Source organism: Enhydra lutris, unplaced genomic scaffold, assembly GCF_002288905.1.
Source record: "Enhydra lutris kenyoni isolate GAN:26980312 unplaced genomic scaffold, ASM228890v2 scaffoldscaffold13, whole genome shotgun sequence".
In the NCBI taxonomy this organism is placed as follows: domain Eukaryota; kingdom Metazoa; phylum Chordata; class Mammalia; order Carnivora; family Mustelidae; genus Enhydra; species Enhydra lutris.
Genome location: NW_019154097.1, coordinates 33,023,672 through 33,048,161, shown reverse-complemented (window position 1 = coordinate 33,048,161; position 24,490 = coordinate 33,023,672). Strand labels below are relative to the sequence as shown.

General features: G+C 58.5%; 1 protein-coding gene across 1 annotated transcript; it reads right to left on the bottom strand.

Moving 5' to 3' along the window:
- Positions 1–2,103: 2,103 nt before the first annotated feature.
- On the bottom strand, positions 2,104–12,478 carry LOC111145975 (cerebral endothelial cell adhesion molecule). The gene is made up of 13 exons (XM_022501321.1): positions 12,282–12,478; positions 10,765–10,875; positions 10,459–10,576; positions 9,777–9,911; positions 9,468–9,672; positions 7,324–7,443; positions 6,917–6,993; positions 6,709–6,815; positions 5,738–5,870; positions 4,186–4,313; positions 3,784–3,987; positions 3,160–3,418; positions 2,104–2,646 (listed from the first exon to the last, which is right to left on the bottom strand). The coding sequence occupies exons 1-12, from the start codon at positions 12,476–12,478 to the stop codon at positions 3,160–3,162; spliced, it is 1,794 nt and encodes a 597-aa protein (XP_022357029.1). The 3' UTR covers positions 2,104–2,646.
- Positions 12,479–24,490: the final 12,012 nt, after the last annotated feature.

Sequence of the window (24,490 nt, the reverse complement as noted above, 5' to 3'; positions counted from 1 at the left end):
ACTTGCCTGAGGTCACAGAACTAGAAAGGACAGAGACAGCTCACACCAGCTTTCTCTGCCTGGGGAGCCCATGCTGGGGCTTCCAGGAGCACCGAGGTTTGCAGGGACCAGCCACCATCGAGGGAAGCTCTTCTCACCGCCCCACTGCTAGCGAACTCCCTGGTCTGAAGCCCCGTGTGTCTCACCTGGATTATTACAATGGGTTCCTAACTTCTCTCCTTGTTTCTCTTCTGAGCCAACCTACAGTTTATTCTTAGTACAGTTGCCAGGGTAATCATGTTAAAATAAGTTAGATAGAGTCAATTTTCAGCCTCAAACCCTCTAGGGGCCCCCTGTTCCAGAGTAAAAGCCAGAATGTCCTCCAAGGTCCTCCTTGCTGTGGCCCTGAACTTGGCTCCATCATCTCCAGGCTCTCCAGGCCTTGTTTACTCTGTTCCAGCCACACTGGCTTCCTTGCTGTCTTTTAAACCTGCCAGTCCTGCTCCTACCTCAGGACCTTTGCATATGCTATTCCCTTGGTCTGGAATGGGCTTGCTTCAGATATCCCCACAGCTCGCCCCCTCATGTCTGAGTCTTTGTTCAGATGTTAACTTCTCAGACCATACTTGATGTTTTCTCCCTCATTTTGCTCTATAGCGCCTACCCCTCTAATATTTACTTACTTATTTCTGCCTCTCTCTCTTCTAGAATGTCAGCAGCACTAGGTCAAGAATTTTGGGGACACTTGTATGCACTGCTGTATCCGTCATGCCTAAACCTGGCTCATAGGATGGGCCCAATAAATGGTTGTTTTAGGGGCACCTGGGTGGCTTAATCATTAAGCATCTGCCTTCGGCTCGGGTCATGATCCGGGGGTCCTGGAATCAAGCCCCGTATCAGGCTCCCTGCTCTGCGGGGAGCCTGCTGCTCCCTCTCCCACTCCCCCTGCCTGTGTGTTCCCTCTCTTCCTGTTTCTCTCTGTCAAATGAATAAATAAAATCTTTAAAAATAAATAAATAAAATAAATGGTTGTTTTAATGAGTGAAGGGGACACTGGAAGCCTAGAGAGAAAAGGTATTTGCTCAAGATCATCACCATCTGGAATTGATGACTTTCACTCTTGGAACTAACAAAGCACCTGGGTCAAACAATAGCTTTGACCCAAAGTCCTACTCACAGCCATGCCAGGTCCCAGGACCAAAGCCAGGCCAGCTGGACCTCATCCCCAGGACAGAAGCAAGGGGTGCCTGCCTGACTCTGCCAGGACCCCGGTGCTTGTACAACCAAGTCAAGGGACTGCCAGGGGAGGAGGCTCCTCTGAAGAAGGAAACCTAGACACGCCAGTGCCATAGACTTGTGCTGGTAGAGGCCAAGGCAAGGAGACACCTCCCTACCCCCTCCAGCTGCTGGAGTGCAGGCATTGGAGACAGGTGCTGGGCCCAGATGCCTGGCCCTGTGGAGGGAGGATGCGGAGGGAAGAAAGCCAGCAGCTCCCAAGCAATAGAGCCGGAGAACCTGGAGCTGTTGTAGGTAGCCCGGCAGCAGCACGACAGGCGGATTCCAGATACCCCAGGCTTCCTTTCCCCTTGTGGGACCCCCACCAGCAGAGGGCGCCCTGGCCCACAAAGGTCCATGTTCTGCTTTCTTTCGCCCTCTGGTGGCCACGCGGGTTAGGGCCAGAGGTGAGCCTCGGATCCATCTCCCCCATCCCTCTCCAGGGCAGGGCGGCCCCTGCACAAAGCAAAGAGTGAAAGGGGAGGAGGCTCCGCAGCCCTGGGTCTGAGCCCACCCTGCCCAGCAAGGTGGGGTTGGTGATGCCCAGGACGGCCTCAGTGTGTGAGTATTCACTGTGGACTGGGCTCTGGATCTGGCCATTTATACCCACCCAGGCCCTGCCATGCTTCTCTTCCATGTCCACTTCACCACCGAGCAGACTAGGACCCAGGGAGGGATGGCATCCCACCCAAGATCACCTAGCAAGGAGATGGTGATCCCAGGTCAGCCTGACTCCTCCCCCAGGCTGCCCTCCCCTCTGTGTCGCTCCAACAGCCCATCCATGGATCGGGAGCCCTTCCCTCCCAGACCTCAAGGCACACAAAGAGGCTGGTCCAGGAGTTAAAAATATAAAGTGCAAACACCAGCTGGCTTTTATTGAGGGCCTACTCTGTGCTGGGTACCAGGCCTGCAAGGGCTCTCCTCCCACCTCCCTGCACTTCCCAGTGGCCAGCGGAGAGGATGGGCCCAGGCAAGTGAGACCCAGGTGTCGAGTGGGGAGGGGGCTGGGGTGGAGGTAGAAGGTGGCGGAGGGGCCCCAGCAGTTGGGTCCACAGAGAGGGCAGGGCTCCCGGCATCTGTCCAGCTTGAAGCCGAAGGCTGGGGAGCCCCCCTCCTTCCCTCCACCCCAGGCCCTGAGTCAGACCAGGCAGGGTGAGAGGGCCTGTGAGCCCTGCCTTTTCTCTCCATGACCTTCAGAGAAGGGGCCCATCTTGGAGTGGTTTCTCCCAATGCAAGAGGGAGCCAGAAGACAAAGTGGCCATGCCTAAGGTGACAGTCGGGTCTCTGTGGGGTCTGTGGCTCCTGGTGGCGACTCCTGAAGCTATTTCCAACTCTGCTCCCTGGCCAGCGGCAGCCTGCTCCCGGGTGGTTCTCTGGAGTCACTGCCCAGCCCTGGTGGGACGGATGAGACAAGAAGAGAGAAGTAGAACTAGAGCCCGATATCCAGAGGCAGAGACAGAAAAAGACACAGGGCGCCTGTATGGCTCAGTCGGTGAAACGGGTGCCTTCAGCTCAGGTCATGATCTCAGGGTCCTGGGATCAAGTCCCACATGGTGGGCGGTAGCTCTCTGCTCAGCAGGGAGCCTGCTTCTCCCTTTCCCTCTGCTCCTCTCCTCTGCTCATCTCTCTCTCTCTCTCAAATAAGTAAAAAAAAAATCTTAAAAAAGAAAGAAAGAAGACACAGAGAAGGTCCAAGAGACAGAGAGAAGCGGAGAGAAAGAGAGAGAGCATGAGGTAGACAGAGAAATGCAGGGAGCCACAGACAGAGACTGGCAGAGCACAGCCAGAGAGAGGGAGGAGAGAAGGCAGGCTGAGAAGGGGAAACAGAGACCCAGAGACAGCCTAGAAGGGGAGAGCACACCGAGGCACACGGGGCTGGGGTCTTCTTCCCAGCCCCACACTCACCTAGAGCTCATCCCGGGGGTGGGGTGGTGGGGGGAGGCTGTGCCCACTGCTGCCAGCTAGGTCCAGGTGGGGGCCACGCAGGGTCTTGTGAGAGCCGCTCCAGCTGATGATGCGGCCGCTGTCATCGTCCCAGGGCGAGGATGTCTCCGTGTCGCTGAGCCACTCAGCGTCCCCTGCGTAGTGCGTGGGGGCAGCGAGCAACGGCCGGGCGGAGAAGGCGCGCAGGTCCCGCGGCCAGAAGTGCGCCTTGTACTGCTCGCTGTGGGGCAGGGGGGAGGCTGAGGTGGGCTGAGGTGGGCCCCACCAGCCACACCGCACGCCTACCCGGAGCCGGACTCCTCACAGACCTCGCCCTCAAGACTGCACAACAAACTCAAGAAGCAGGGTTACTAGTCTCCCCATTTTCCAGATGGGGAAACTGAGGCTCACAACAGGGACGGGGCTTGACTAAGAACCACACAGGCAGCCCAGAATTTACACCTAGGTTGGTCTGACTCCAGGGCCAGGCCGGACTACTCCTTGGTGACCTCGAGTAAGTGACCCAGCCTCAGTCTCTCTGGCTGCCCTGGCCGCGGTGGGCTCCCCGGATGAGCCGACCCTGCCCGGCCCCCGTCGGAGACTCACTTGGGGTGCCGGTCAAACATGATGGGCAGGAACTCGTCCACAGGCAGCATTCGGCACAGGGGCTGGGAGGCCAGCAGCTTGCGAGCTCCCGCCAGGCTCAAGACATAGGCCAGGGTCCAGTAGGAGTACCCCGCCACCACCAGATGCGGCAGCCTCTCCACAGCGGCCTCCTCCTCGGGGTTCACCTGCTTCCGACCCAGGTAGCTGCGGGTGACCCCGAGGGGAACCAGGAGTCACTGTAGGTCCCCAGGGTGTCCAAGGACCCCTTCCCTAATCACATCCCACAGGCCAGGCTCAGTGGGGAGGACTGGCCAGGCTCCCAGCAGGAGGAGGCAGAGCCGCAGAGGTCGCTCCTTGCCCCCCAGCCCCCCCACCCCCCTCCCGCAGGTATAGGCTGCCTACATTAGGTCCCACGGCAGCTTCTCTGCCTCCACCTCCTCCATCAGCCGCTCCAGTCGCCCCCGGAAGTTGCTCTCAAAACGCACGTCGTCCTCAAACACCAGGACCTGGGCCAGACCCCTGGCCGCCACCTGCGATAATGGGGTGGGGTGGGGGGAACGACACACAACACGGGGGTGGCTCTTTAGATGTCCCCTTCCCCCGCCTGACACTGATAGACTTTCCCTGGCCTCTGTTATATGGCAAAGGCTCAGCCCTGGCCACATCCCTCAGCTGCTCCAAAGCCTGCTGGGGCTCCCACCGCCCGGGGACTGAAGTCCTCCAGGGCCCGAGTCTAGCTCTCCAAGCAGACTCGTGATAGCAGTCATAACCTTGGCTGTGTTCACTGAGTGCTGCTAGATCCCAGGGACCCTAAGGAGGCAGGACACACGATGTCCCTGTGCTGTAGTAGGGAAACTCCAGGCCCAGCTCCTCACACGGCCTCCTGAGCTGTCCTAAAGGAAGCTGGGCTGGCTGGGGGGAGGAGGAAGACCTAAGCCCTCACGATCCCTAAGAAAAAGTATTTTTGTAACTTCTGGAAATGTGAAAAGAACATGAAATCAGTTTAGTAAATGGTGAAATGGAAGTCATGCTTCAGTCTGTTCAGGGACAGCAGAAGATGGGCGCCTGGGTGGCTCAGTTGTTAAGCATCTGCCTTTGGCTCTGGTCGTGATCCTGGGGCCCTGGGATCGAGCCCTGCATTGGGCTCCCTGCTTCTCCCTCTCCCACGCCCCCTGCCTGCCGCTCTGCCTGCCTGTGCTCTCTCCTTCTGTCAAATTAATAAATAAAATCTTAACAATAACAACAAAAAGGAACAATAGAAGATAAACAAATATAAACTCACGTGCTCCTATTTTGGCTACAGTGGAAAGTAAAAATAAGGAGTGGATCTGGGTGCTGCCTCCTAGAGGGGACTCATGCCCCTTGGAGGGCCAGTCCCCTGGTCCCTCCTGCAGTGGCCAGGCAGTGACCTCTCACCAGTGTTCACCCACTCCCAGCCCTGAGCTGAGGTTTCCAGGCCAAGCCCGAGCCCTTTCTTCTTCCCATCCCCTGGACACACAGCTCCTGTCTGCCCCAGGGCCTTTGCCCCACTGTCTTCCTCTGCCCAGAAGGCTCTTCTCACTGACCCTCGATGGTGAGGCCCACCCCGACCCCACACCAGGCCAGGAATTCTGGCCAATCCACACTCCAGGACAGTCTGTACATCTCCCCTCCATGGCAAACTTGGTTCTTCCCTGGTTTCCGTGCCCCACTCTGGTCCCTGAGCCCCCAAAAGGGAGAGAGGGGCCTCTTCCTTGTTCCCCTCTGTATTCTCAGATCTCCTGGCTCACAGGATGTGCTCCGTAGAGATTACAGAACAGACACGGCACAGGGTTGAACACACAGAAGGTTTAAAGGGCCTGACCAGGTCTTCCTTGGTTTATCCATTCACCCATTGGTTCCCCTGGGTGCAGAGCACACAGCCGTGAACAGGGTGCCCCCGCCACAGCTCTCCCTGCGGGGACAGCGTCCTCACCTCCTCCCAGATGGAGTAGTGGCTGAGGAAGCAGCCCACCTCGCCCTTGGTCAGTGTGCGGCCCGAGTAGGGGTCCTGGTAGCCGGGCAGCAGGTCCACGCCGAGGCTCCTCATGATACTGCTGTTGAGTGTCCTGAGGGAGACGGGAATCATGGGGTGAGGGGGGCCTGGCCTGCACCCATCGGGGGCCGTCCCACTGGAGTTTAATTTAAAGGTCTCGTCCTTATTACTGCTTCGTGTGGCCTGAAGACATTGGTGACAACCTGGGGAACCAGAGCCACCCAAGACCAGGGTGACTCTTGAGGGCGGGAATAGAAGACGGGGAGACGGGCAGCAGCCTGAGGGACACGCTCCCCAGGATGAACATGGGGGACAGGGCCGAGGAGAGGATGGACATCCTGCCGTCGCAAGGGCGGGGGCACGAGGGGCCGACACCGCGGGCGAGTGCAGCCGTGTGAGCACTGGTTCCCCCGGACTGGCCTCCACCCCCTCCCCCACCCGTCAGGGCCCTCAGTCCATGACAGAGAAGACTAAGCCTGATAATAATAAAGACACGTAACCTTTGGGATATTTCCATGTGTCAGGCCCTGGCTAAATCCTCACCAAGCCCTTAGAAGTGCTACGAGGAAGGCACAATTATGTGCCATTCACACAGCAGGGCTGGGAGGGGCCGGTGACTTGCCGGAGGTCACCCAGCTGGTAAGTGGCAGAGCTGGAACGCAAGCCTAGGGGCTCCAGATTCCAGGCCTTAAGCCGTGCTCTTTTCCCTCCGATAGGCCGAGGGGGCCGCCTGGCCCCATTTCCTCTGTCCTGGGACTCTCAGGCAGAATCATTACTCCGGCCCTGTTTGAGCACCTCCCGGGACAGCCAGCTCATTCCGCTCATTTGTCTGTTCTTCCCATCCCCAGGGAGCTCCGGGGGACCACACTGCTCCCCCAGCTGCCCAGGGCCCCGCCCCCGGGGAGCCTCACCGGCCGTCCACAGCTTCCACCACCCGCCCAGAAATCTCCATCTCCCAGAGCGAGCTTAGCATGCGCTCCCGGCGGTCGGGCCGGCGGGCCAGGCTGATGACAAACACCTGGAGGAGGCAGGGAAGGTGGGTGCGGGAGGGGTGGGTGTAGCGGGAGGGGAGAGCCCACCCACTTCTTGACCCCAGCTCTGTGGGCGGAGGGAACTTACCTCATCAAACCCCATCTTGCTGGGTCTCTTTGGGGGCCGGGACACGTGCACTGAGGCCCGCATGGGGGGACCGTCCACTGCAGAGGAAAGTACCCCCCAACATGAATCCCTATTGGCTCTTGTCAGCAGTGACCCTGCAGTCCCAGCGCCCCCCCTTTACCCCTGCCCCCTCAGAACCCAGGAGGAAGGGCCCTCAGAAATCACAGGATCCACCTGCCTCCGTCTTATAGATGGGGACACTGAGGCTTAGCGGGGAGAAGGACTTGCCCAGAGTCAGGGACTAAGTTAGAGGTGAGGCCGGGACCCCAAGCCCACTGCCCAGTCAGGTCCAGAGCCCCGGAGAAGGGGCCCAAGGGGGTGGGAGGCCACCGTGGCCGCAGGCCAGCGTCCCGGCTCCCAGCCCTCACCCAGCGCTTCCAGGATTAGGTGGATGAAGTTGACCTTCTCGTCCTCCAGCCCCTGGTGGGATTTCACGGGCACGTTCATGTACCCATAACGGTGCTCATTGCACACGTGGACCGTGACCCCTGTGGAGAGAGGACAAGTGAGGGCTAGGGAGGGGGCAGGGCTCTCGGGATCCAAGGCAGGCATCCTCTCTGGGACTCCGAGTCCCCTGCTGTGGAGTTGGAGGGAGAAAGGGCTTAACTCAAACAATGGTTAAGGCACTCTTCTAGCTGAGCTGGCTTACACATTCAACAGACAGGTCTACAGCACCAGCTGGGTGTGGGGGGATGGGGGTGAGCAGGACAGAGCCCTGCCCCTGGGGGTCATGGGGAGAGAGGAGGAAGCAAACTCCCATCTGACCACAGTCTTCAGGCCAGGCCATTGACCCTACCCACTCAAGGCCCCACCTGGATCCAGCCCCATCCTCTCATGCCCAGACCTCAGGAGTGACCCCACACCCTCTCACGCCTCTCCACGCTGCCCTCCACCTGCCAACCAGAGTGGCCTTTTCTATTTCTTCAGTATTTGTTGCCTTTACTGTAATTACTTCTTTCTCTTTATCTCCTAAAAACTGCGAACTCTTGAGCGGCAGGCGCACAGAATCTGCTTAAAAGTCAACCCCAGGCCCAGCGCGGCACCCAGAGCCTGGACCAGTGCGGGGACTCTGTGGCTGGGTGCTGGAAGTCTGAATGATGGGGACAAAAGCCCCTGCAAACTGCTGACCAGTTAACAGTGGCTGACACCTGCCGCAGTGGTAGCAATGACAAAAACACGGCAACGCTTTGCTTCTCCTCATGGATTCTCCACGGGTTTGTTTTCCCTTCCCTCGCCTTTTGTGCCTGATATGTTGTTTTTTTCGTGTGTGTGTTTTTTTGGCCTCACACGTCTGCAGCCAACTCCACCAACACCTCTTGCACGAAAAAGCCAATGACAACACGCCCCCCCGGCCACGTGGGCCCACTGCTTACTCAGGGGCAGCGCCCCTGGGTTCCAGCATCACTTCTCCTTCTCCCTGAATTGGCCTGTGCAGTCCTCTCCAGATCCTTTTCCCAACACTGCGTGTCTCTGGCTCACTCTCATCTCTGGCTCTTCCACAGGATTGGATCTATCCCCACCCAGCCCAAACACTCTGCGGTACTTTTCACCTTAAAAATAACGCCAACACCCGGGTGTTTTTTTCAGTGTGCGAAGCCAATCGCACACTCCTCTGATGAGTGTTCTTAGGCTAAAGACCAGATGCTTGGGGTGCCTGGGTGGCTCAGAGGGTTGGGCCTCTGCCTTCGGCTCAGGTCATGGTCTCAGGGTCCTGGGATCAAGCCCTGCATCGGGCTCTCTGCTCGGCGGGGTGCCTGCTTCCCCCTCTTTCTTTGCCTGCCTCTCTGCCTACTTGTGATCTCTCTCTCTGTGTCAAATAAATAAATAAAATCTTTAACAAATAAATAAAAATAAAGACCAGATGCTTGCTAGTCAGGACCACATAAGCTGGCCCTGCCTACCTTCCCTGCCTCAGCCTCTGCCATGCTTCCTCTCACTTACTGTGCACCTGTCACCTGCCTTCTTACATTGCCTGCTACCACAGGGCCTTTGCACCCGCTGTCCTGTTGCCCAAAATGTTCTTTCTGGCACTTGTTAATGCTTTCCCATACTTCAGATCTCAGCCTCAAAGTTCACACACTTCAGGAAGCCTTCCCTGACCAGATCTACTCTGGTCTAAGCTCACTGAGCATGTAGAATTAAGAAGCGTTCCTTTCCATCATGGCTGTGATCGGACATTGGTTGGTGTGATCCTTGGACAGACGGGACCAGTCTGGCAGTTCAGTGACTGCCTGACTTTACTCACCACTGTCTCCCCAGTGCCTGGCACATGGTGGGTGCTCCATAAATATTTGCCTAATGAAGGAATATGTGAAAGTGCCACGATGGGGAACCAGAAGGACATCTAACCTCCCAGGGGAGCAGGCTCAAGAAAGGCTACGACCCAGACTAACAGGAGTTTAACAGGATGGACTGAAGATTGGAGACCGGGGAAGGGCATGCAAAACAGAGGGAACAGCATGTGCAAAGCCCTAGAGGCCTCCAGGGGTGCTCACAGAGAGCTGGTCCTTACCAGCGGCCTGGCAGGCATAGGCGAAGACAATGATATCGTCGAAGGGCCAGGTGTAGTTGGGATGAGGAGGGTAGAAGGCGAGCTGGGCTGCCCCCTCAGCCCGCAAGGACACCAGGAAGGTAGAATGGACCATAGGGACCCGGAAGCAGCCCCGGCGCTGGCGGTTCTTGGTGGGGAAGTAGTCGGCCGTGCGACGGTAATAGCCCTGGAGAAAGGGGTTGCTCTCACCATGACAGAACCCCTCCATCCCCAGAACACTGCCCTGCTGCCATGGCCCAAAGACCCCGAGGCCTCCATCCCCAGCCTTACCTGGGGCGTGATCCCACACCAGAAATTGGAGTAGTAGGTCTGGGAGTCCAGCATCGGGGCCACGACAGGCAGCCCCTGCTCTATCAGAAGCCTCAGCGTCTGGTTGTTGGTCAGAATGTTGTCTGTATCTGCAAACTTTCCAGAGGGCTTGTCACAGACCCCAGCCTTGCCTGGCAGTACTCCTAAGAAATCACTGAGTGGGATCCCTCCAGATTGCCAGAGACCCCTGAATGTCTCCTGGGATCCAGTGGCATCCTGTCGGTGAGTTCTAACCTGTAAACCAGTAGGTCTGTTTCTGCACCAAGGATCTGGTGGTCTGCAGCACTGGCTCTGGGATCAGGGCCAGAGATTCACCCTGAGTTGCTGATCAAAGAGCTTTTATTCTAGATCTGACTTTGGGAGTAGAGCCAAAGACCTATGCTGAGTTCTTATCTGGGGAACCAAGCTCAGTTTACACTCCGGACTCTAGCCCAGGAACCTAGGCTCAGTATACACCCTGCAGTCTATCTCAGGGATTGGCTTCATAGCCAATCTGCCCTCATGCATAGGGATCCAAGCTCTGGGTTCCAATTCAGGTTGCTAGCAGAAGGGTCCAGCCTACAGGTGGGTAAGTCACACCGAGACTTCTGTCAGGGACAGATATTGCCACCTGTGGGAAACCCATCTAGCCAGGCTTTCTTACCAGGATGTAGTCAGCCCCCCAGTCCCTGGCAAAGGTCAGGGCTTCCTGTTTCAATTCCATCAGAAACTGGTGCCTTTCTTTGGTCCAGTGCTTGGGACCCTCTTCATCTGGATAGGACCTGAGAGGGTGAAGAGATGAGAAATTTGCCAGGGGCAGGTGCACGCGGTCCCCTGTGCGGCAGGGCAGTAGATAGAGCCCTGGCCTGGAGGTGGTGGCTTGCGGCTGTCTGGCTGTCTGGCTGTCTCTTTTCCTCTCTGGGTTGTGGTTGCCGCCCCTCTTCCCAAGAACCCTTCCCCCCATCACCACCTGGGCTCCCCCTCGGGCCTCCAGACCACAGTGGCATAGTCGTCACCCACAGCGGCCAGCCACTCCTGCAGCATCTGCGTGCTGTTGTCCGTGTTGTGGTCCGTGGCACACCTGGGGACATGGGAGGAAGAAGGGTGAGAGGGCACCGCCATAGAAGGGCCAAACCCCGAGGCAGCCTTGACCCCTGGAGCACCAATGCTGCCAAGGCTTGGGTGCTGCGGGGGAAGGACGTGTGCTACAGAGTACGGCAAGTCCCCAGGTCCAGGGCACAGGTCTGTGACCTACTGTGTGACCTCAGGCAAGTCCCGTCCATCTAGAGGCTTCTCTCTCTCCCTCTGGAAGGGACACCAGCTGTCCTGCCTGGCTCATGGGCTGAGACACCAGAACATGAATGCATTTGAAAGACAAAGCAGCTGGGCTGGGAGGACTGCACCTTCCTTGCCAGGAGATCGTCCCTCCCCTTCTCTGAGTTAGGACCGGACAGAAGACCTGCTGCTTCCCTCCGCCCGAAAACTGTAGTAAGGACCAAACCTTCCTGAGAACATCCCTGAGAAGTGCTGGTGGGCCTGCACTCCGCGGCCGCAGAGCATAACCTCTCCTCTGCAGAAGGGGCTCCCAAGACAGACGGGGGGCACAGAGAGCTTAGCCAAGATCCCAAGTTTTAGGGGATACTGCCCCTTTAAGCCAATTCCCCAGAAATGAAGACTAACTACGTGTCAAGTCCTGTAGGGGGTGGGAACTAACTCCCAAACTGTGGTAATTGTGGGCAGCCTCCCCAGGCCCGGCCTCCACCCGCAGTGCAACTTGGATGTGCTGGGGTGGGGGGGGGTAGCTGGTCAGTCCTCCCAAGTCTATCCCCGACCTCAGCTTGGGACTCCTCCCTGCTTTGGCTTTCACAGACTGGGGCCTCTGAGTCCAGGGAGCCCTGTGGGGACACCTGGGGAAGAGACTCTAGGGAAGGGGCTCTGGGGGGTGGGGGGACTAGCTGGAAGGACCCAGACCCTCCACAGAGAGGCTGGAACCAGCCCCGGGAAGGAGGAGCAGGTCTGAGTGCCCACTGCAGAGGAGCACGGAGCCAGACAGCACCCTCACCTGCTCCCCAGGAACCCCCAGTTCTGCTGATCTCTGCCACGTGGGGACCCAGGGCACACCAGCCCTTCCTGCCTGCCCTGCTCCAGGTCAAGCCAACCACAGGGCCCAAGGGAGCTTGAGTTTGGGCTCTGAGGCTGGGGCAAGGGGACACAACTTAAAGCCAGAGGAGGTCCCCAGAGGAGTAGGGGCTGGAGTGAGTGTTCCGGGGTCAACCTAAGGCCTCAGAGGTCAGTCTGCAGGGCCAAAGGGATAAGGGTTCTGGTCCAGGGGCTCAGGACCGGGCGGGGCCTGTCTGCCAGGGGAGGGGCCTGTCTGGGTGGTGTCTGGACCACGCAGACGGGGTCATGGGTGTGGGGTGGAGGCTATCTGTGGGGCGGGAAGGGGGGGTACATGCCCAGAGGGTGCCAGTGCCCGGTATCTCTCACCAGAGGGCCAGCCTGGCCCGGGGGTAGTCCAGCCGCTCCAGCGCGCCCAGGTAGTGGGGCAGTGAGTGCTCGGCATTGCGGGCCAGGATGGTAAGGACCACGGCGGGCAGCGGCGGCTCCACGACGCCCGCAGCCTGGGACCACGGCCCTAGCAGTAGCAGCAGCTGGAGCAGCGGGGCGGCGGGAGCGACGGGCATGGCGGGCGCTCCGGCTGCCCCCGGGGCTCGGGCCGGGCGGAGGGGAGTGGGCGGGGCGGCCGGGGTGGGGCGGGGCCTGGGGCCAGGGAGGGGCCGAAGCAACCCGAGGAGGGGGAGGGAGCGTACCCCCCAAGACGGGGATCCCCCTCCCACCCGCTACGCGCTGATTCTCAAGTGTCCTCTCCTGGGCCAGGGGCGGCGGAGGGCCAGGGCTCGGAGACCCGCCCCACGCGCGACCCAGGGGCAGCCCCATCCCGGCTGGGCGCCGGGGGTGGGGGGGTGAAGGGGGACCCAGGGGAGGGTCCGGGGGGACGGCGTCCGAGCCGCCCTGGCGCCCGAGAACGCTCCACTCCGAAGCCCGGTGCGTTCAGCCCCCGGAATCCGTCTGTAGTGAGCGTCCGACGCCCCTGAGTCCGGATTCCCCGGCCACCCACCCGTCCCCCGGACCTGAGCCGCAGCCCCGCGGGGCGGGACCGACCTGCCGCGGCCCTAGCCGGGCTCCCGGCTCCCGCCCCGCCTCCGCCCCCAGGCGCCCTCTGGCGGACTCACGCGGAACTTCGCAGACCTGCGCGGTGACACCCCACGGCGGGGGAGGCAGGTGGGGTCCTCCCGGATCTTGGCGCGCCATCCAGATTCGTCCCGAGCCCGGCGTCCTCCGCGTGTCGTCCTCCTCTCCTCCGCGGTCAGCGCCGGCGCTGCTCCGGCCTTTTAAGAGATCAAAGCCCACACTCAGTCTCAGTGTAGTAGGTCCAAGGGGGCATCCCAGAGGCTGCACCGTGACCCGCCCTGCTCAAAGCAGGAGGTATAGCCTCCCCTGCGGCAGAGTCAGGGTCCCGAGGCCCCTGCTGAGATGGGGAGGGGGCTCCAGCTTCCCCTCGGGGAGGGCAGAAAGGGAGAGGCCTGAAGGCCCCAGTGGCAGACTCCAGCTCAGTACCTGCTGTGAACGCAGACTGGACACTTTCCCTGAGCCTCTGGTCCTCATCTGTGGATGGGTTTGCAGTGATGCCTGGAAAGAATGAATGCACTCGAAGCTTCTCTCTGCATGGAGCCTGACGCCGGGAAAGAGTTGCTGGGGCTAGAAGACAGGACTGGAGAAGAAGCCAGGCTCCCCTTCCATTCACCCCCAACCCATGGGCTGTGTGGAGGGGTTGGGGTGGGGGGGGCTACTTTTCTATATCATCTTTGGGTCTCCGTTCAGGCTCTTCCCAGGGTCAGGGAAGAGGGTGGGGAACCAGCAAGGGATGAACTTGCCTGGTTACCGGGCAGCCTTGTAGGGGCATCGAACCTGGGAGTCCTGGTCTTTGGCGTGTCTCCCAAACTTACAGCGGGTCCCAATCAAAGCTTTGGCGGCCAGTGGCCCTGCTACAAAAGGTCTGAGGCCTCATGGAAGATTCCCCTCCCTTGCATGGTGGCCTCTGGTCGGAAGGCATACCCAGCCCCAGAATGGGGATTCCATTTCTAAAGCCAAGTTGTGTTTGCCCCACCTGACCTGTCCTGCAGTCATCCCAGAGCCTCAGAACACCCTATTGGTCACAGGGGCTCCCAAATTCTTCTTTGGCCTCAAGTTTTCTTTCTCCTCCTTCTCCTCTGAGTGCACTGATGCCTCCCACCGTCCCCTTCCTCCTTCCGCAGTCCATCCAGTGACCCATCCTGTCACTGACTCCCTTGCCTGTGGGTTCCCCCATCATCCCTGCCTGGGAAAACCCTGTAACCATCTTGCTTTTTGGCACAGTGTGGCTACTATAGACCCAGGATTTCCACTCTCAGCTGGACTCTCGCCCGGCCCAACGGGCCAGTTTCCATGTGCTCCTGCCCCGCCTCCTCTGCGGGACCTCACAGCTCCTGAAGCCTGCACTCCAGCAAGAAAAGAGAAGCCCTCACCTGAGAGCTCTCATTCCCAGCCTCCAAATCTCCATCCCCTGCCCCCAAGCCTGCCTCAGCTCTCACTGCCTGGTACAATGGAAGACACACCCCCTCCTCACCCTCCTCATGATGGAAAGGTCCCGAAGCTCCAAATGCCATCCCCTTGCCCTTCTTGGATCGTCAGCCTCCCTCTCTTCTGGGTGCTTCTTGTGACATTCCAAAGGACTTAAATCTCTCCCAGCTTAAAAGAGGAAAATGCCAAGCTGCCTGCTGGCCCCCAGCCACAGCCTTCTCTCTCTCTCCCTCTGAACCTCTGGCACGGGGATCTGTGCTTTGCTCCAGGTCTCCCTTCCTCATCTCCCATCGTGGCTGCTCTGGCCGAACTGCTCTGCCAAGACCAGGGTCCTGCTGGTCACTCCCCTCAATGGACATTGCCCTCCTCATCCAAGAGGGCTCGTTTCAGCAGCTGACCGCATGGGCCACTCTGTCTTTCTAGAAAACCCACATGTGTCTCCACTTTGTTTTTGTTTTTTAAGTAAACTCTACACCCAGTGCAGGGCTCAACCTCACAACCCTGAGATCTAGAGTCACATGCTCTACCAGCTGAGCCAGCCAGGCGCTCCAAGATTCCACCTGTTCAAAACAAAATCCCAACTTTCCCCCCCAAACGTGCTCCCCCCCACCCGTGGCCTCCTCAGTCTAGAGAACGGCACCTCAGCCTCCCTGTCCCTCAAGCTGGAGAGCCGGGTGTCCCTGATGACAGACACGCCCCTCTCTCAGCCCATTCCATCACCTTGCCCGCCTTCTCAGTATCTCCTGCACGTGGTCAGCTCTTTCCTTCCTGCCTGGCTCAGGGAACCAGCACCACTCACGGGGCCTACGGGGTCTCCCAAAGACCTGCCCCGCAAGCTTTCTCCCTGGAAACCGTTCTACCTGCAGCCACCCTTTCTAAATGCCTGTGGTTTCCACCCTACAGGGACTGCCCACTGGGAGCACGGAGGCCCCACATGGGCCTTCTCCAACTCCTCTTCCCTCCCCTACCCCTCCCTTCCCCTCTAATCTCCTGCTCAAGCCAATCTGGACAAGGTACAGTTTCCTGAACATTCCATGCTTTAGGACCGTCCCACATCCTTTTTGTTTTTTTTTAAGATTTTATTATTTGACAGACAGAGATCACAAGTAGGCAGAGAGGGAGGGGGGAACAGGCTCCCTGCTGAGCAGAGAGCCCGATGCAGAGCTCAACCTCAGCTAAAGGCAGAGGCTTAATCCACTGAGCCACCAAGGTGCCCCCCGCCCTTTTTTTTTGCTTCTATCTGCCTGAACTGGTCTCTCTGGCCAACTCCTACAAGCCCTCTTGTATCAGCCTAAACTTGGTTCTTCTGGAAAGCCTTTTGCATGCCATGTCGGGGCCCATACCCTGACGTTATATATCCTATATTATCCCATTCATTCCACAAGAATTTATTGAGCACGTATTCACTAGAGTACATATGTACTCACTACGTTGTGCAGGTAAAAGGTGCCCAAGGAGGACGACCTCTGCCTCTAGGGGGTTCACATTCGGGTGAGGGGACAGACAGGAAGCAAGCAAACCATTAAGAGATAGTTTCCAAGAAAGGTAAGTGCTGCGAGTGACATGGAACCAGTTACGAACAGGGAGCAGCTCGGGGTGGGAGGCAACACTGAGTAGAAAACTCAGTGGAGCTATTTCAGGGAGCAAGGAGAGCCAGCCGGGGGCAGTTCTGGGGGAAGAGTGTTCCACAGGGACAGAACAGGTCTGGCCGAGGTCCCGTGAGGGGAACAAGCAAGGAGGCCAGTGGTTGGAGCCCAGTGAGTAAGCGGAGAGTGGGAAGAGGTGAGGATCCCCTAGGGCCTTGAAACTGCAGAAGGATTTTGGATTTTTTTTTTTTTTTTTTTAATTTGACAGGCAGAGATCACAAGTAGGCAGAGAGGCAGGCAGAGAGAGAGGAGGAAGCAGGCTCCCCGCTGAGCAGAGAGGGATCATGACCCGAGCTGAAGGCAGAGGCTTCAACCCACTGAGCCACCCAGGCGCCCCGGATTTTTTTTTTTTTTAAGTGCAATAGGAAGACACCGCGGGTGGGCGGTTAGCAGAGAAGTGATGGGATTTGTCTTAAAAAGATTGCTCTGGGGGTGCCTGAGTAGCTCACTCGGTTAAGCATCTGCCTTTGGCTCAGGTCATGATCCCAGGGTCCTGGGATGGAGCCCCGTATCCATTGGGCTCCCTACTCAGCGGGGAGCCTGTTTCTCCCTCTCCCTCTGCCTGCCACTCCCCCTTGCTGCTCTGTGTGTGTGTGTGTGTGTGTGTGTGTGTGTGTGTGTCAAATAAATAAAGTCTTAAAAAAAAAATTGCTCTGGCTGCCACACAGAGGGTGGACGATGAAGGCAAGGATGGAGGCAGGAAATCCACATTCAGGGAGAGATGATGGTGGGCAGAGCCCCCAGCCTCATGGGACTGCACGTGGGAGACGGAGCGAGGAATCAGGGCGATGGGGTTTGCAGCTGGCCTGCTGGTGGTTACCGAATCGGAAAGACCAGAGAAGAAGCTGGTGGAACGTGACTCGGGGTCTCTCTGGACCTTATTCTGAGCCACCTTCTGGACTCCCGGGAGAAGGGGGGGATCACATGCCAGATCTACCTTGCTGTGAATTCTGAGGCAGGGACCCTGATTTACCATTTTATGCCCAGCCCTAGAGCAGGGCCAGGCGGACATAGGATGGGCTCTCACTAGAAATATGGTAGAGGGGCGCTCGGGGGCTCAGTCAGGTAAGTGTCTGCATTCCGCTTGGGTCATGATCCTGGGGTCCTGGAATCGAGCCTTGCATCAGGCTCCCTGCTTCTCCCTCTGCCTGCAGCTCCCCCTGCTTGTGCTCTCTTGCTCTCTGCCAAATAAATATATAGTCTTTATATTTATTTGGTGGACTGATCATGCATCTGTGTGGCCATTTCCTCTATTTTTTGCCTCAAAATATAAGAATAGGCAATACTCTACAGAGGTAATATTGGGCCAAGTTCACAGAAATGCGGAAGCGGGGTTGTCGGAGCACCGTCCCGGAACCCAGCCAGCATCAGCCTCACCTGGAAATGGTTAGAAATGCGAATTCCTAGGCCCCTCTTCATACCCAGGGAACCGGACGCGCCGTGGGAGCGGAGGTTAAACCAACAAGGCTTCTGGGCCACTGTGATGCAGGCTGAGGTTTGAAGCTGCTGTTCTCTGGGGACTCTGGCCTCATTCTCCAGGTCATGTGGATTATATGCCTGGAAAAAAATGATGGCTTGGGCCCATCTGGCTGAACAGGTCCGGACCACCCCTGAACTATCATCTTACTAGGCTCTGGGTCACCCCCAGCCCACCCAAAACAGCATCTTCGCTGCCATCCTTCAGCCCTTGTGGTTCTGGCCAGAGCCAGGGGGTGGCGCCAGTGCCTCAGGCTTTCGTCTGGCTTTGGGCACTAGAGACCCTGAAAGAATTGTCCCCCTCCCCTGTGCCTTCTCCCCTCGCTGGGAGCCTCTGCTCCAAGGCCTGCCCACTGGCAAAGGCTTTGTGGGGAGGCTTTCATCTGGGAGGGGGCGCACCCAAGGTAGGGGCCGACCCCCTCTTCCTGGAGGTTAGGAAGTTGGGCTAGAGAAGCCCCTTGGTCAGAAAGAAATTAGGGGTGTCTGGCCTGCGGGGCTTGGGGGCCAGGAGCCCAGGCAGGTGGGGACTCTGGCTATACCTATTTACCCCCAGCAGCCTATCTTGCCCCACCTCGTGTGGGGGTGCTGCTTCTCTGCCCGTGCGCGGGGGCAGCGAGAAGGTATCTGGGGCCCACACAGGGTCCCGAGTTTAGGGGTCCTCACAGCCTGGCAGCCAAGCAAGCAAGGAACAGGGGCCCATGGTGAAGAGAATGCGTGGACGGAGCTCTTACCAGCTGCCAGCTTCACGTCTCCTGGGTTGGGGGCTCTCTGGGCCCCTGTCCTGCTTTGTGGTCAAGGGAGCCCAGCATCCTGCCCAGAGGAGGAGCCCATGCCTTGCTCCTGGTCCTGGGTACAGCTCGGCGCTTAGGAGTCCAGGAGACCCGCCTGGGTTCCCTCTTAGCTCAGGTTCCAAGCCCCGTTCCATGAGGACCCAGGGCTGGCCGAGTGCAGGCTTGACCTCTCCTCGGCTCCCCTGCCCCTCATCGTTCCTCTTTAAGGGGAGACTGAGACCCCTCGCCCAGCTGGAGTCACTCTGCACATCCCGCTGAGACCTTGCATACGTTGGCCTCTGCTCCAGGGATCTGCCCACACCCCCTCATCTCCAGGGGTCCCACCCAACGCCTACACCCACCCCAGCGGACCACCCTCTCTCTCCCTTTTGCCCATGCCCTTGTCTCCCAGGACCCCAGATGAGGAGCTATCCTCCTCTGAGGTTCTGCCTCCGTCCTCGGGAAGCTGGGGCAAGGCCAGCTGTTTTCCCCAGGCAGCCAGCTGTTTTGCCCATCAGGGAGCAGGCCTGGCTTCTCAGCTCAGATCCTTTGCCCGGGCTGTAGCTGCGGCGTGGCAGGGCGGCTGGGCCCGGGGCCTGCAAGCTGTTAACTCCTCTGGGCCCAGCTCCTTTCTCCACCGCCCCGCCCCCGGGGAGCAGCCTGGGGACAGACTTCCAGAGACCCCAAGAAGACCAAGCCTCCCTCTCCCCACCCCCCCAAAGCTGCTCACCTGACACCCTCTCCCTTCGGCAGAGCCTTGTCCTCAGGTGACCCCAGGTGAGAGGAAGTTTCAAAGGGACAAATGGGAGCCCCGTTCAGAACAATAAAATAGTAATAGTAATAATAATAATAATAATAATAGAAGCTATCATGAACTGCACACTGCGTGCCAGGCACTGTGCTAAGTGCTTTAACCATATTCACTGACTTAATTTTCACAACGTTCTGTGAAGCAGCGAAGATTTTCATCTTACAGATGAGGAAGGGGAGATGTGGCGAGTCTAAGTGGCTTGCCCAAGCCCGCCCAGAGCTGGGGTTATAAACTGGGCTGCTCTGGTGGTTCCCCAAGCTGGAGCCCTTGGTGGTGGTGCTAGTTCAGTCCTCCGCCCACCACGAGCTCCTTGCCCCCCACCCCCACTTCCTTTTCCCAGGTCTGGGCATCCATCAGGAGGCCCATCTGTGAAATGGGGTAACTGGTGGAGTTCACAGCACCAGCTCCTGGAGCCAGGCCAGGCTCCGTGCTCAGTACCTTCCAAGTGCTTATTAGCAGATCATTCCTGTCCGTGGCCACGGGTCAGCCTGGGCTAGAATCCCAGCTTTGCTGCTTCCAGCAGCCCAGCTTTGGGCAAGTGACTTGACATCCCAGCCTCAACGTCCAAAGCTGGAAAATATTGTGTCCTTGACTTTGTTGTGAAAAGGATAAGATAATACAGGTGAGGTGGTTGGCCCAGGACCCGGCAAGGAGGGGAGCGGATATCACCCCTTTTCTGTTAGGACTACTAACCGCAATCTGGAAGGGTCTGAGTGGCCCACCCGGCCCCGTGTCCCCCCACGCCCAGGGCGGAGCTGGCACGCAGGAGGGTTCTGTCGCCACTTGTGAATCAATGAGCCCTGGTCAGTGGAACCTCCACGCCCGCCGACCTCAGGTTACAAGAGGGCTGCGATTTGCCCAGGATCACAATGACTGGGGTAGAGCGGTGGGGGATCCCAAGGCAGCCCGCTCTGAACTCCTGCACCCCGTGGCCTTCCCTCCTGAGCCAGGAACCTGGTCTGGTGGGAGGGGGAAGAGGAACAAGGGAACAGGGACAATCCCAGGGCTGAGACAGCCCAGAAGGTGACTGGGCCTCGGCTGGGTGGGATCTCAGGGTCTGGGAACGACCCCTCAGGATGCAGTGACCCGTGCTCTCCCCCTTTGTCCTCTCCCCCCTGCCCACCATGGGTCAGCTCCCTGGTCCCAGCCTAGACATCTGGAACTGGGGCAGACAAAGGACTGCGAAGAGGGACAATAACCTTCTGTCCATTTTCAGATGCTGGGCCGGGCCTGGCCAGGGCTGGGGGCCGGAGCCCCGGCGAGGCGGTGCCAGGCCCCCCGCGGGCAGCGGACAATGTTGGCAGTGATGGAGAGGAGGCATTTCAAAGCGTTTTGTTCCCGCTGACCCCCTCCCCTCCACATCTCGCCCCGGCTCGGGGTGAGGCCCCAGCCCCACCCCCAGCCACCCAGGCCCCTGCTCCTGGCGGCTTGGGGACCGGCCACATTCTTGACCTCAGGGGAAAAGTTTAGACTTTTTGCGCGCTGGGCAACAATAACGGTGTCACAGAACTGATTTAGGAGCCGCACTTACCATCACAAAGCCACAGACAAAGAGCCGGGGCTGAGAACGCGCCGGGCTTCTGTGCCTACACCTCCAGGCACCGCCACCTCTTCTCTCCCTGGCTCTGCCTGGGCGGGACTGGGTGCCAGGGCCCCCCGACCCTGAGCTCCCCAGACGAGGACCTGAGCGGGGAGGGAGCCAAGGAGAAGGGATGGGGATCTCACGGGGGACTCGGGGGCAGTGGGGCGGGGGCTGAGCGCTGCTTCCTGCTCTGCCACCAATTTGACACGTGACCCTGGGCCAGTGTTTCCCCACTCTGGGCCTCAGTTTCCCTATCTGTAATAAGGAGGCTATACACTAGAAGGCCCAAAGCATGAGGTTCTGATCTTGCAAGGAGAGGGATTTCCATGACGTTGATGATGATGATGGCAACATGGTGATAGGGAGAAGTATTGACCCCTTCAGTTCTGGGCGCTTCCCAGATGCCAGGCACTATAATCACTGACCCCCTTCTGGCCTTCATCCCTTTTTTTTTTTTTTTTAAATGACAGAGACCACTCCGTGCCACCCTCTCCCTCTCGCTCTCCCAAAGGAAAAGGACAATTATGGATGACAAATGGCCATTGCAGAGCTGGCTTTCCACTCGGGAGGGAACGCTGCATCTTCCTCGCGGTTTCTGAGGAACTTCTCCAGTAACAAACTATAGAAACGATCCCTGAAAAGACAGTCTTGTCCTCCCCTTGGATCATTTCCTTCTCAGCAACCTCACAAAGCAGGCGCATCGTCAACACCAGCGGACAGTTGGTAACTGAGGCTCAGAGAAGTTGAGTCACTTGTCCATGGCCACACAGCTTGGAGTCTGTGGGGCCGAGACACAGGACAGGGCTGGCTCACTTCTGATTACACTGCAGCGAGGAGACAACGAGGCAGCTGGGCCCTGGGGAGTTCTGGGTGGGAGGGCCTCTCCTCCAGGCCAGAAGGCTATGAATAAATAAATGTCTGATTACCCCCAGGGGGAGTTCCACCCTTGGAGCAGGTGCTTTTAAAAAACGAGATTGATTCTTGTCTGTGAACAGAGGTTGGCCTGGGCAGACACCCAGATGCAGGGGATTGGTCGAAATGACCTCTAGCGGAGACCTCCTAGGAATTAGAAGCAGGCTGGAACATCTACCGGCTCCTGGCTCTGCAGCCAGGCTATGGGTTCCAATCCCAGCTCTGATTTTTCCTGGTAGTAGGTCCATGGTGGTCAACTTCCTGCAACACTCCATGCCTCAGTTTCCCCACCTGTAAAGCTGGACTTACCCTGTAGGAGCGTGCTATTTAGCGAGCTACACAGGTCTTCGAATGGCACCAGACACAGCGAGGGATGCCCGTTTCTATTCAGCAAGATCTGCGTAGCCAAGTCCAATGGCCAGGACGCCTCAAGGCGGGCACTGCTAGGGCTTGGTAGCATGCAGTCCGCTGTTGACCCTCCTGTGTCAACAATGGCTGTGTTTTGATTACAGGAGGAGGGTCTGATGGTCGGACACCCAGAGCAAGGGGGGCCCTGTTCTCTGGCACCTGTCAGGCAGAGGCCAATCCTGGCCTCCCGGGGGGCAGTCAGAGAAGATTATGGCACGGGTTGCCCAGCCCTGGGCAAGGTGCCCCACCCTGGAAGAGGACAGAAAGGGAAGGGGGCCCTGGGAGGTCCTGTTCCGAGTCTGCCCCTCTACACCCCTTAAATGCAGAGGGCCCAAACTCTATGTGGAAAGTGAAGAAGAGGTGGCCAAGCGTGGTGTCCACTGAGCCAACAGTACTGCCCTCAGCCTGGAAGGGGAGCCTGGTGGGTCTGAGGCTCAGCTCCGCCAACCTGCTGTGTCACCCAGGATGAGTTGCTGCCCCTCTCTGAGCTCATTCCAAGAGTCTTTTAGAATCCAAAGTGTTTAAGGGAGACCATCCCAGGAGCCTCTCTGATTCCACAAGTCTTTTTTTTTTTTTTTTTAAAGATTTTATTTATTTATTTGTCAGAGAGAGAGAGGGAGAGCGAGCGAGCACAGGCAGACAGAATGGCAGGCAGAGGCAGAGGGAGAAGCAGGCTCCCTGATGAGCAAGGAGCCCGATGTGGGACTCGATCCCAGGACGCTGGGATCATGACCTGAGCCGAAGGCAGCTGCTTAACCAACTGAGCCACCCAGGCGTCCCCTTTTTTTTTTTTTTTTTAAAGATTTATTTATTTATTTGACAGACAAAGATCACAAGTAGGCAGAGAGGCAGGCAGAGAGAGGAGGAAGCAGGCTCCCTGCCGAGCAGAGGACCCTGGGATCATGACCTGAGCCGAAGGCAGAGGCTTTAACCCACTGAGCCACCCTGATTCCACAAGTCTAATCAGAAAATTGGCTTGAAGCCCAGGAGTAGACTCCAGCCCCTGCTCTCTCCCCTCAACCTCAGACCTCACCTCCAGCTTCTCAAGCCACCCTTCCCTGTAGCTCCCCTCGCCCAAGTCCCAGCGACACAAGCCTCAGGGATGGAGGGTGAGACAGCCCAGCAGAAAATGTCACAGATTCTTGGGGGTTGAGGGGTGGTTCCAGCTTCCCCCTCCCTCACTGTCTGGCTGTGGGGCCAGAGGAGAACTCACCTGGGCAGAGCATCTTGGGGTCCCCTCAGCCCGGGACATAGATGGCACTGCTGGGACCATCTCTGGCACAAGGTGACTTACCCCCCAGTTCCCGCTGCTGGAAGGGCTGGTCAAGTAGGCCCTCAGGTGACAGACCGTCCTTCCCAGGCACAGATTTTCCTGGCATCTGCCTGGCAGGAAGGGCACTGGCTGGAGGTGGGGCAGTGGGGCAGGGAAAGATTGGGGGGAGGCGTCTCCTGTGTCCTAGAGGGCTTGTCTGCAGCCCCTAAACCCACTCCTTTGTGGATGCTGTGGGCCAGGGGTCCAGGAAGCCAGGGCCCTCAGGAGCCAGGAGAGGGCTGATCGGGGAGAGACTGAGATGAGCCCAGGCCCCTACCCCATCGTGGCCCCCCCACCCTGAAACGGGGCCAGCATGGCCCAAGCTGAGGTGTTTGCTTTTCCTCTCTCTACACTGACTCCATTCAGAGCAGACTTTCTCCACCCCCGGCCAGCGGCCAGCAAGCCAGGGCACCAGGGAGAGATCACCACCCCCACACTCCCTCCTTTGCAAAATGTCCCCCCCCAATGCCATCTTCACTTCAGGGAAATGGCATCTCCCAGGACTTCATAGTTTTCGGAGGGGGCACTGCAGAAGTAGGGGGGCTGGGGAAGAAAGGGCCCACCCCAAAGGAGAAGAGGGAAAGAGGGAAAGAGAGAAGGGAGTGGTGGGAAAAGAGAGGCACGAAGGGATGCTGGGAAAGAGAGGGGAACAGAGCGCCACAGAAGGGACTGGCAGAGAACCAGAAAAAGGGGCTCCTCAGGGAGGCGGCCCCAGGAGAGGTGGGGTGGGGTGGGGAGGAGCATAGTATGGGGAGCCACAGGCAGAGACTGACCCAGGAGGCAGAAAGCGCCTTTGCAGGGCCTCATGCTTGGCTCTCTGTCCCAAGGCACTGAAAGGGCCTGAGGCCGCCCCTGAGGCTGGGCACTCCTGACTCCCACCTGAAATCCTTGGGACAGGGGCCTGGGTGAGGCTGTGACCTGGTCTGAGGCCAGGGGAAGGAGGAGGGTGAAAAGTTTCCCCAAGTCAGAAGGCCACGGGGGAGGCATCTCAGGGGGTCCTGCTCTTTGCTCTCTCTGACTGTCACGTTGGTACATAAAGAGGGTAGAAAGGTCAGCTGTGGCCTTTCAGGTCTGTGGGAAAAACTCTGCCCACTTCCCTAATGCATATTTATTGGTGTGAGCCGCTGGGGTGGGAGGAAGCCCCCTCCCCACCCGCCTC